General features: G+C 45.7%; 1 protein-coding gene across 1 annotated transcript in view; it reads right to left on the bottom strand.

The window, feature by feature from the left end:
- The window catches only part of LOC119384086 (luciferin 4-monooxygenase), a 45,485-nt gene that overhangs the window by 18,693 nt on the left and 14,369 nt on the right, over window positions 1-12,423 (bottom strand). Inside the window, exons 4-5 of the mRNA XM_049413051.1 lie at window positions 8,168-8,312; window positions 5,135-5,407 (exon numbers count right to left, since the gene is read on the bottom strand). Of these exons, the coding sequence (XP_049269008.1) occupies window positions 5,135-5,407; window positions 8,168-8,312 (418 nt within the window). The remainder of the gene's footprint in view (window positions 1-5,134; window positions 5,408-8,167; window positions 8,313-12,423) is intronic.

Here is a 12,423-nt window from a genome sequence, read left to right as displayed (position 1 = left end):
AAATAAAATAGTATGGTCAACAGTATAGAAAGCTTTAGTGACGTCTATGAACAGTGAGGCAATAAATTTACCATTGAAAATAGAACTCCTTACATAATCGGTGATTCCTACCAAAGCTAAGCCGCTCGAGCTTCCTGGTCGGAAACAAAACTGAAAGGAATTCGACAATTATATTTTGTGAGATAGTATGTAAACGCTTCAGAGATAACTTTAACGGCGAAGCTGCTTAACAAATCGTTCCTTGTGATTTGACCGCAGGAAACAATCATCATCTTAACGGGTATGTGCCACTGTGCGGCTATCTGCAAATGAGTACAGAGAGAGAGAGAGAGCGAGAAAGAGCGAAACAAGCAGAGAGACGGAAAGAAAGATATAATAAAAGAGGAAGAAAAAAATTCACCGACGATTACGATACAGGCTAATGCAAATTATGAGCGCAGCTTCGTGTTGGGGCAATGCCAACTGCGTCTGAAGTTTTGGCTTTCCGCAGGGTAGCGACTGCGCCATAAATCATAATTTTTGTGAAGTAGGACAGCACCCACTACGCCATTATTCGTCTTTCTTTGAATAAGCGAGGTACCTGCTACACATCAGTAAGGTATTATGTGCAGGAGTTATATTGGAGGGCGAGCTAGTTGGTACGTATACATTCTAATAACTTTTCTGGCGCATACTAACACACGGACAAAGAGAGGGCATGACACCAGCGCTACTACTGTAAAGGAAAACATATATAACCGATCATGTCACCCGCTGCCCATGCGCACCGTCGTAGGTGCAATATCCGGAGCTATCGTGCCGTATCTGCTGCTATCCCTTTTAGAAGCGACGCTTCTTTTTCGGAAATAGTTAATGGCGGGTGGCTGATACAACATGACTCCCTGATGTGGATGTGATATGCATCTGCAAGCTCTCGTGTGGTGCGATCACGGTGCCTCACGGTCATTCTGTTTAGGCACCGTGATCGCATACATGTTTTACATATCGCTTACTAATTGACGATAGAATAGATATGTGGCGATAATTAGATATTTAAGATTTGTCCTCTTTTTTATAGACAGGAATTAATTTTGCCTTTTTCAAAGAATTTGGAAATGTTCCGCTTTGAAGGCTTCAATTAGGTTACACAAGGCTTCGGCGACAGGTATGCACAAGGGTTCTGTATACGGGTGTGGGCCACAGATGATTGACAGTTTATATCCACCCAGGAGAGGCCAGAGCAGGCATTGGTAATTTAAATGCGAGGGCGTTAAGAAAAACCGACACCGGCTGCGTAGATCCGACCAATGCAAAGAATAAAAATTAGGATCCAAGCTGGAATCCGACCCAAGCAGTCTGTCTGGAAGTCAGGTATTCCACCGCAGAGCCACGCCATGTCTAGAAACTGCTTTGGAAAAATATCCTGTGCAGGCTTAATGTCGGTGCAACGTCAATTGTGGTTGTAGTGCTGGCTATCCAATTTTATCACAAAGCGATAACACTACATACGTACTCCTATGATACTTGCGTCATGTCGGATAAACGTCAATCGTGGTTCTAGTGCTGGCTCCACTTTTACGAGTATAGCAGTCTAATAAACATCACATTTGTATTCCTGATTCAGCAAGCTATATTCAAACGTTGCTGGAATCCGCAGGAATGCGCTAACGAAATTTACATAAGATATTCACATCATCGCACCGTAACGTGAACTTCGTTACGATAACACAGACGTGCTGATACTACATCAGCCCATAAGTTACCATATAAGCGTGAGTGTATTCAGCGTGCCTGGTAAGCCCACGATGGCGAAACAACTACTGCACTTACATAAAACACGTCATTCCACCTCGTAACGCTTGGTTCAAAGCCAAAAAATGCAGCATTTAACTATTGGCCACCTGCTTCGCATGAAACCGATTCCCACAAGGCGCGAGATCTTCTGCCGCTAGAAATAGTAGAATTTGTCTAGCGTACGTAGAGCTACATGTTAAATGGTGCAACATGGGTACTGCTCACAGGAGCGATGCGCTTTTCCTGTTTCTGCTCATATTATATCCTTTTTCCTCGAGCGCGTTCAAGCCACTGCGTCCACTTTACCTCAACTATCGCTACATTTAGAGCGCGGCCTTCATCGTCAAACAAATTTACAGCCAGTACGAAGCATCATGACACTTCTACTTCTGGCATACTGTCCTTCGCCGGGACGAACAGAGCGGAAGGCTGCATGAATACACTGTGTCGGTCTCATTTAACAACGTTTACTTGTTTTCGTAGCGGCGTCTTTATGGTGTAGGTATTATAGACGCCTATTGGCTGGATTTAGATGAACATGAAGCGAAAAAGAAAGCGCCGTAAAGAATTTTTCTTAGGTTCGCCCATCTGCGCAACAAACATTCTGCAACAAGCCAGCCATGGCCATGTGCGCCTCTCTTTAGTCATCGTTTTTCAGTCTCAAGAAGTGACTTTACCTCGTAATGCTAATGCCGAGAGCAATACAACTTCAAAATTGACATTTCAAACTACTCTTCTTTTTGAGAAACACGAGCTGCTACAGACTACATACAAACGCTTGAGTAGAGTATAAATTTTACTATGATGTCTTTACGTATTCCTTTTTCCGGTTGTCATCCGGGAATAGAATTTCTTAGCTCCTCTCACCACTAACGCTGAATCACTGTCTGAGTATGAATAAAAAAACGAAGAAATCCCCTAGCATATACAAATCGTAAATGCTATTGATCGATCATGCAAACTAACATGTACGTGTACCTTGTGTATCTGGTTGTATATGTAGGGTAAAATGTACTTGCATTTGGTGTATATATTGTTACGGATGATATGGGTTTATTTACAATGAGGTCAATGAAGCGGCAGGCAAAAGACAAGGGACGATCCGATGATGCCGAGCACGAAATCCCTCGCGCCCGTTCTTCTTCTTCGTTCTTCTTCCGCGCTCTTCCAGCGCCGCGTTACATTTTCCTCGGGGCCAGACGAAGGTCACCGAGCAAGTCAGAGGGCTCGCTGAGTGCAGGGCTTCAGTCGTGCAACATGCACAAGTTGCGTCTTGCGTGAACGGCGGTTGCCAGCTGTCACTTTTGCGATGACGTAGGTGACGTCGCTCAAACCTTTAACGACGACGAATGGACCGGTGTACTTAGAAAGAAGCTTTTGGCAAAGTCCCTGCTTTCTTAGTGGTGTCCACAACCATACGAGACCACCTGTTGCAAAGGTGACTGGCAAATGTCTTGCGTCGTAACGGGCCTTAGCACGGGAATGGGACGAGAGAGTTCTGAGCCGGGCCAGTCGACGTGCTTCTTCAGCGCGACACTTGCGTTTTCGTTGGTCGAGAAAGGAAGCACGGTGTCGAGGAAACTTTGAGGATGGCGAGCGTAGAGCAGAAAGAAAGGTGTATAACCTGTTACTTCGTGTTTGGCGGTGTTAAAGGCGTACGTTATGAAAGGTAGTATGGCATCCCAGTTCTTATGATCCGCTGAGACATACATTGAAAGCATGTTTATGATGGTACGATTGGTACGCTCAGTTAGCCCGTTGGTTTGCGGGTGGTAAGGCGTGGACTGCCGATAGTGGCACCCACAGAGCCGTAGTAGTTCTTCGACAACGTCAGCGGTGAACTGCCGGCCACGATCACTTATTACCACACGGGGAGCTCCGTGACGGAGGATAATCGAATGCAGTAGGAACCAGGACACATCAGATGAGGTGGCTGAAGCAAGTGTCATCGTCTCAGTGTAACGTGTTAGATAATCCACGCAGACGATAATCCAGCGGCGTCCGGTGGAAGACTTCGGGAAAGGGCCGAGCAAATCTATGCCGACTTTTCCGAAAGGCGAAGTCGGTGGCGTAACTTGTTGCAGTGTACCTGCAGGAAGAGCAGTCGGTTGCTTGTGGCGTTGGCATACATCACAACTGGAGACTCAGTGCTTCGTCGTCTTCCACAGTCGAGGCCAGTAGAACCGCTGTCGGATTCGATGAAGCGTCCGAGCAAATCCAAGGTGCCCAGACGTAATGTCGTCGTGCATTGCTCGGAACACCGCAAGGCGCAAGCGTTCTAGGACGACTAGAAGCAGTGGGGCACCATTGCTTGAGTAATTCTTGCGGTACAAAACACCGTCACGAATCACAAATTGCGTTGAGTGTCGAGATCTGTTGGTGGCATCAATAATTGGTCTCAGTGATGGGTCGCGCAGCTGCTCCTGACTGAAGATGTCCATACTCGGAAAGTCCAAGGAGACCGTCGCAAGGTAATTGTTGAAATCGTCGTCATCGGTGCTTGTAGTTGGAGACGGTAGACGAGATAAGCAATCGGCGTCGGCGTGGCATCGCCCACTCTTGTAGGCAACAGAAAAGTTATATTCCTGAAGCCGCAAAGACCAACGAGCCAACCGGCCCGCTGGGTCACGTAATCCGACAAGCCAACATAGGGAATGATGGTCGGTTACGATCTTGAAATGTCGGCCGTACAAATAAGGTCTGAACTTGTGTATGGCGAAAACAACTGCGAGGCACTCCAGTTGTGTAAATTTCCTATGTGTATAGTGCAACGTTGATGTTATTAGATCTTTTAGTGTATTGCATAAAAGCCAACATGATGAGCTTTCTGTGTATCTGTCGCCCACCTGCTATGATCTAAGCACAGAGTGACTGTATTGGAAATAAATTAAGTTATCCAGAAAATGAATTCAGTGTTCACGGTGGAAATGTGGCAGTGAAGAATCAATTATATACGTGCCATCCGGTGTCTTTTTAAGAAATATTTATCAACTTAGTTTGCGGGGTTAAGCACAGAACACCCGCAAAGAAAACGTTTCCGGGTTCCGCAAACGAACACATTCTAGCCTGGCTGACTGGTTAATATGTGGCACGAAACAATCGTTTTGCTAAACTGGATTCGCCAAGTGGATACTGCGGTTAGTCAAAAACGAATGCAGATCTACAATACTAATGAGATCTTTGTCGCGAGTGACGTGAAGTAGTCAGTAGTCGGTGCGTCATTGCGTTGCAATTATGAGAAATTCGAGAACGTTCAGACCTAAAGTAGCTGTGTTTCCACACCAGCATTGTGTGTGACAGATCTTTAAAGAATGCCTCTATAGTGAAAGCGACGGAGCGCCTTGTAGGGAAGGCTACTAACCTGAAATTGTGGCTTTTATTTTATTGGCGATATCGTCAGCTTGACGCTCGTTGGCACTGGGCTTCTTTAGCACTACCACTGCTGCCGGTGCCTGCCCGTATTCAGCATGTGGCAGTCCCACTACAGCAACATCGGAAATGTCCTGCGAGTGCACTTCGAAGAGGAGCTCCTCTAGCTCTGCAGGTACCACCTGATTGTCCATGCACTTGATCATTTCTTTGAGCCGCTGTACAATGAAAACCCTCCCAGATTCGGTGTAGTACCCGGCGTCTCCTGCACAAGATTTATTGTCTTTCTAATAGGGGCATATGTTTCTCCAAATTGTTCGAAAATGTCATTGCTATTAACATGTGCATAACCTGTTGCCTATAATGGAAACAAGGTCATTTCAGCGTATCTGTCAAGCGGAAATGTGCATTCTGAATACACCTGCACGCAGCGCGAAACACATTTCTTTAAAATACATGCTTCCTTCCTTCGCCAAGGTCTTAGGATGCATTGATACAAATGCATTGGATGAGCTTCAATGACTGCCGCCCAGTATTTAACTGCAACTGCGTTTACAGTGTTCTCAGATTATATATGAAATAAACAGTCATTCTTCCAGTACACTCGTTATGCGGTGCTGTTTGCGAAACTAATATAATAATGATATGCATTATTGGGGTTTTACGTCCCAAACCCACGATATTAGCACGAGGGGTGCCGTAATGGAGGGCTCAGAGAATTTCGACCACCTGGGGCTCTTTAACGCACCCCTAAATTTAGGTACATGGGTCTAAAGTATTTTCGCCTCCACCAAAAATTCGGCCGCCGCGGCTGAAATTCGGCGTCCTTCGGGCCAGCAGTTGAACACCATACCTACTAGACCACCGTGGCGGGTTGTTCGGGAAACTAAATACAGTCGGGAGGAATACTGGGTGTTCAAAGGTAAGCTTTATGGTGTGGTTAAAATTCAGCATTGGGAAGGACTTGAACACCACCTTTGCAGATTAGTTTTGTATCTAGGGGGACACAAAGTGAGACAATAATTATCGCTGTCACACGCCCAATTAAGTGAGATTGAATAATGTACATTTTAATGAGTGCAGCAAGCGGGCATGTTTGTATTGAAAAGTTGGAGGCAGTCCCGTTTTTACGCAGATCCGCCTGGAAGAATTCTTCTAGTATGTCTTTGCCTCGAGATATCCCGCTGGAAAGTTTAATAGCGGTTTGTATGATTACGCATGCAAGACAGTGAGCATTTGCGCAAAGCGCATCCCCGACGTGACGAGCAGTCATTGCTTGCTGTCGCAAGCCGGTAGCAAAAGGGTAACCGTTATAATCTCTGCCTATGCCTGCGATCCGTTGATTAAACGGCACAAGCAACTGCCGCGGCGCATCGGGAAAGAGCTTTGCGCCAGTGCTCACTGTCTAGCATGCGTAATCATGCAAACCGCAAATAAACTTTGCAGCGGGATATATCGGTCACAGACATGCTAGAAGAATTCTTCCAAGTGGAACTGTGTAGAAACGCGACTGCCTTCAACTTCTCAATACAAACATGCCCGCTTGCCGCACTCAATAAAAAGTTCGTTATTAAATCTTATATGTTGCGCGTCTGACAACAATAATTATTGTCTCACTTAGTGCCCCTCCGAGTGCTGAATTTTAAGAAATCCATCAAGCTTTATTTTGAACACCCTGTACATTAGTAAACACTGAATTCATGTTTAGTCAACAAAAACTACTTATGTACCAGTATTAATGTGGAGTAATAAATTTTAAGACATACCTTTCCGCTTGAGCATCTATTGTTCTGAACACTCTTTGTGTTTGCCAACTGCGTTTAGCCTGTAGGACCTTTAGAAGTAATATCAAGGTTTCATATGATATTGTTCACGACTGTACGTGGAAGATCTGTTTAGTTCGCCCAAGTTCAAAGAGCGAAAAAGAGCTTTCTTGCCAGGGTTATACCAGTCTAATTTGACAATTGCCCTCGTAATGAACGCACGACTTGATATACAAACACATGACATGCACGTATGACTTTATATAAAAAACAGCTGAAGAGGTACACGACACTTTTCTTTAAAAAAAACTGCCATCAAGGGTAATCGTTTGCCTAATGCGTTTTTTTACAGCAAATAACACTATAGACAGGGTGTTTCAAGAAATGTGTCCAAAATATTCAAAAATCAGGAAAATGCCATATTTGTTCGAAACCTTAACAATTACTTCTGTAGCCTCAGACATTCTTAGACGGCTAAAGACATAATTTGGGACAGTAATTACGAAAGTTAGAATAATTATATTTTATTAACTGGAGTTCGGAAGTCATGAAAAATGGGAGAGTTGATGTCCTTCATGCGAAAAACCGATTACAGCCTTGAGATTTCGAAAGATTGGCGTGTAGTAATAATTGCGAAGTAATAAAATTCAAGCAAATGGAGCGGCGAAGCCGAAACGCGGACGAGTGCTACTGCCATATTCTTTGAGACGTCGAGAATGAGTGGGCGTCGTTGTATCAGCCATCAACCGACTTCGTTGTGTGGGTGTGCGGACTGCGCTTGCAACTCTAGCACGCATGGGGCATATACGTTGACGAATGCGGAAGAACTACATCTCTGTAATCGTTGTCTTCAACAGTGACGTCATTCTGCTCGTCTGCTTGTGGCGCTCATCAGTGCTTCGGTTTCGGTTTCGCCGTTGATTTTGATGGAATGCCATAACGCCACAACAATACTAGACGCCGTTTCTTGTATATCTGAAAGCTCCAATCGGTTCTTCGCGCGAAGAACTTCAATACTACCATTTGACATAACCACCAAATACCACTACTCTAAAAGTGCAACTTTCTGAATTGCAGTCCCAAATGACGTCTTTAACCATATTAAGATGCCTGCCGCTACAGAAAAACTAATTGTGAAGGTCGCCAGCAAATATCGTAATTTTCTCATTTTTGAATATTTTGGACACATTTATTGAAACACTCGGTATGCATTCGTCTCTTTACACGATCCCCTCAGTTGAGAGATATTCCTGGCGTCATACCTGACCTGCACCAGGCCCCTTCCTCGAAGAGTTCTGTTGTCTCTTTGGGCCTCTTGTAGTATTCCTTGAATAGCGTTGGTATCTGAAAACAAATCTCGCCAACCTCGTTTGGACCTAGTTTCCTCCGTGTTACTATGTCAACCACCTGCAAAAAATAAGAATAATTTGATGTTTCACACCGCCACTCACAAAAGAGATCGCGCACCACCATATCCGCCAGCGTGAAGTTAAATTAGCCAACCGACAGCTTCAACGCAGCGCGCGCCACTACAAACCGTGCCAAGATTTCAGCCATCGCGCCTGAAACAGCTCGAACCATGAAAAACTGGACCGAACAACTATCGAAGCTTCGACAGCTCCGCAGGTGACGCAGCCCGACGCAACCAGCGTGATAGAGTGCTCTCGGCCGACGCGACGCCACCAGCGTCAAAGTGCGAGAAGGGTCAGGCGGTTTGCCAGGCTTCCCGTGTGCTGCAAAGGCCGATAGACCTCGTACCCAGGCGAAATCCTACATAAGCGTGCGAATTCCAGGTGTAACAGGCAATTGTGTAGGCGGAAACCGAAAGGCAAACAGCCAACGTCTGCGGGAGGAAGGAACCACGCCCCTCGACCAAGCGCTGCAGCAAATCTGACCTCCGCATCTACAGAAAAAGTTTTTTCGAGCGATGCTGCGAGCTACGGCGTAGAGTTCTGGCTGAAGAAGAAGCACGGGTGAACACGCAAGTGTTAATATTCATCCAGTATGTACGCGCTCTTAATCCCAAGTGCATGTCGATCATCGTTCCCGATTTTTGTTAAATCACAACTGATATTTTATCACCCACGCTGGTAGGCGTAAAAATGAGAGATCGGAGGATGGCAGAATGGGTGAGAGGACAGACAGCTGTAGCGGATATCTTTGATGACATCAAGTGTAGGAAATAGATCTTGGCTGGCCACGTAATGCATTAGAGAGACCACCGATGGTCAGTTAGAGCAACAGAGTGGTCACCAAGAGACTGAAACCACAGTTGAGGAAGGCAGCAAGCTTGATAAGTGACTCAGCAACAGACATAGCGCACAGAAATGAGAAGACACCGAGGCACGACGTGGATACAAGGCTGACTTGCAACAAATGGCTTATTTTACGAAGTAGTACAAGTAGAAATGTAGCAACCAGGTAGCAACGCACGGAGGCGCATAGGTACGAGATTAGAACTTTTAAAGCATGAGAAAGATAGACGGAGATAACTTAAAAGTGCAGCGAAAGAAATATTTACAAGATTTTTAGGGCATCCTGAAAATCATCTTCGTCAAGTCAGCCTTGGTATCACATTTAAATAATACAATTCTTTTTCTGACAGCTCAATTTAAGGCGCGCTAACGCACGTTTCTCCCAAGCTAGCAATCCGCCTCGATAGTTTCCCGTGTTGTCTGCACTGAGCTTCGTCCTCTAAGATTGCACTGTGAATACATAGGGTCACACCCACAGGTGCTGCAGTGAACAGCGAGATGGCCCGAGCTTTCGGTCCGCACGTTATTTACGTACTCACGCAGCCTGTCGTTTGAGCACCTTCCCGTTCGTCCAATGTATATTTTGCCACATGACAACTGAGGCTCATTATTAGTTGTTGTCACACTGAATAAAGCTTTCTTTGTCCTTTCTCTGGCAACTGGGTTTCTCGCAACCACAGTAGCTAGCCTTGCACAGATCGGACAGCTCGTTTGGCGCTGAAATGATAAACGTATACAGTCGCGCTAGTGCCAGTCTTCTTCAGCCTGCGTGAGAAGTCGTGGATTCTGTTTCAGTCGCTCAGTTTCCGGTGAATCAAACTTTTCATCATAACGGGCGCGTATTATGGTCTTAAGCAGACCTTCAGCCACACCTGTGACAATATGCTGCGGAAACCGTGCACTGCAAACGGGTTTGAGCTTTTAAAGAAGTTTCCTGCTCGACGCATAACGTGCTTCACAAGGTACTACGCAAACCCCCCTTCAAAAGGAGGTTTTATTTACATCCTTTGTTAAGGAATTGATTAGACGGAACTAACAGAGTCTTTATGAGGTAAATTTGGTGTTTTTATTTAACTCATTTAGGGGGCTTCAACGGAGCGCATTGGGAGTTTTTCTGCTTCCTTTGATAAATTTTAAAGCCTCCATTTATACAAGGCCCTAGAGCGGTCACAAAATGAAATTTATATTTCAGGCACTATATTAGCATTTTAGAGACACTTTCCGCTGCTATTCATCAGCAGGATATAAAAGAAAATAGACATCAAAGTATTTATGCACAAATATTACATTTGCATACAAGTACGCACGACACAGGAACCGAACTCACGACCACACGCACCTAAAGTAAACGCTATAACCATTACACCAAAGCGCCCCAATTTGCTTGTGTGCTTTCTTCTGGGCTTCTGAATTGTACCCGGCTGGGTTACCAGCCGGGTACAAACCGGCTGGTAACCCGTCGGTGGAACTCAGAACTTCTGTTCTTGTACCATCGGCGTGTATTTGTGTTTGCGTAAGGTCAATACATAATTTGTGGGGCGTCATGCAGGCCGACGTAAACGCTTTCGGCTCCGAATTCTTCGGTTCCTCGTGTCGTGCCGCTACAAAAATTACAAACGTGTGCCCTCTTGAGTGCTTCTCGATATATCTACAATGCTTCGCTCGACCTAAATTAGTGAATACCAGCGTGACAAAGGTATCTTCAGGTGACCGAACGTATGTGCATTGCATGAGCGTATGCTGTGGAGCAATTTTCCTTATTTCTGGAGCCGGGTACTGCACGCGTCCAGAGGCGGCAGCGTGTTCTGAGCGGTTCGAAGACCCCGTGCGTTCTCATATGAAAGTTACACACGCAGATGCCCGACTTACAATGCCATTGTAACGCGCCTACATTTAGTGCATTTAATGCGCGCCTACTGTCGCGAGCCGCACACAAAGGCAGCAGCGCGCTCTGAGCAGCTTAACGATCATCTGTTTCCGCAATTAGCGCTTATTGCACGCTTTAGCGCGCCATACAGTGGTTCTCTATAACTCATATTCAGTATTTAGTTGCTTTCATAGTCGAAGGCTACCTACTATCTTAGTCATTAACATTTTTGTTAAGCATCACACCACCGCGCAAAAGCGAATACCTAACGCTTGCCCGAAGGTGAAGCACAACCTCCCCAAATTTACCAGTGACAGGTCTCCTGCAAACTAAAAAATTACACCATCTCCATCTAAAGGGGACTATGAAGCGATGCGAAGCCGGAGCACTTGCACGATCGCGTTCCCTTGGCGTTTGTTGGGCATGCTACCGACCTCTGGCATGCTACCGACCTCGCGTCTTGGAACGCGAAGGGGAACACTACGCGCGTCGTGTCTTCCCTCTAGCCTGGCCGGTAATTCTCACAGGGCGAGCGGGGAACGCGGTCGACAGGCGCGCGAGAGGGAAGCAACGTAGGAGAGGAGAGAGTGGGGGAGGGGACGCGCATGCGCAGGAGAGAATTTCGGCATGTCGAGCCCGCATTTCAGAGGAGTCAACCGAAGCAAGCGCTGGACAACGCGCGCAGCGCTCTACCGGCTTGAAGGAGAGGAGAGTAGCGCATGCGCCGCAGGAGCAGAAGCGAGAACGCGGGAGAAGCGCAAGCAACTGCTGGGAGAGAAGTGGAGACATTAACGCGCAGCTGTTGTAGAGAGGGAAGGAGGAGAGTTGCGCATGCGTAGTGTGAGTGCGGACAAGCAAGCCGCGGGACATACCCCTGAGCAAGAGATGCTTCGCATCTAGAAAGTTAATGTGCTTGCACTTTTCTCTTGTCAACGGCCATGTGTACTGGGCCCTCCTCTTGCACAGTTGATGTAGTACGAAATAAGAAATAGGCATTACCGTCTTCCTCAATGAAACAGCAGTTATTCAGAAAATAATGGTTCTTTTGAATTTCTAGTATGGCATTTTCACAGGAGCAGACAGGTTGATTTGTTCGTAATTATGAGGTTCACACTCATAACGCAGAAACATGAGTACTGTGGGACATATGCAAAAAACTGGAAAAACTGTATCATATGTGCACGCCTTGGTCCACCTGCTCACTATGTTGAACTTCATTTACACAACAGGCATCTTCAATTATTTATTTATTTATTTATTTATTTATTTATTTATTTAAAAATACTGCGATCTTTCAGTGGAAAGATCATGGCAGGGTGGGAAAAATGTTCGAGAATATGTACATGTATTCAAATAAACGAAGTACAATAATTACGTACGATGTGAATATACACGG

Source organism: Rhipicephalus sanguineus, chromosome 2, assembly GCF_013339695.2.
Source record: "Rhipicephalus sanguineus isolate Rsan-2018 chromosome 2, BIME_Rsan_1.4, whole genome shotgun sequence".
Taxonomy (NCBI): domain Eukaryota; kingdom Metazoa; phylum Arthropoda; class Arachnida; order Ixodida; family Ixodidae; genus Rhipicephalus; species Rhipicephalus sanguineus.
The sequence above is the reverse complement of the archived record's forward strand: the minus strand, read 5'-3'. Positions and strand labels throughout refer to the sequence as shown.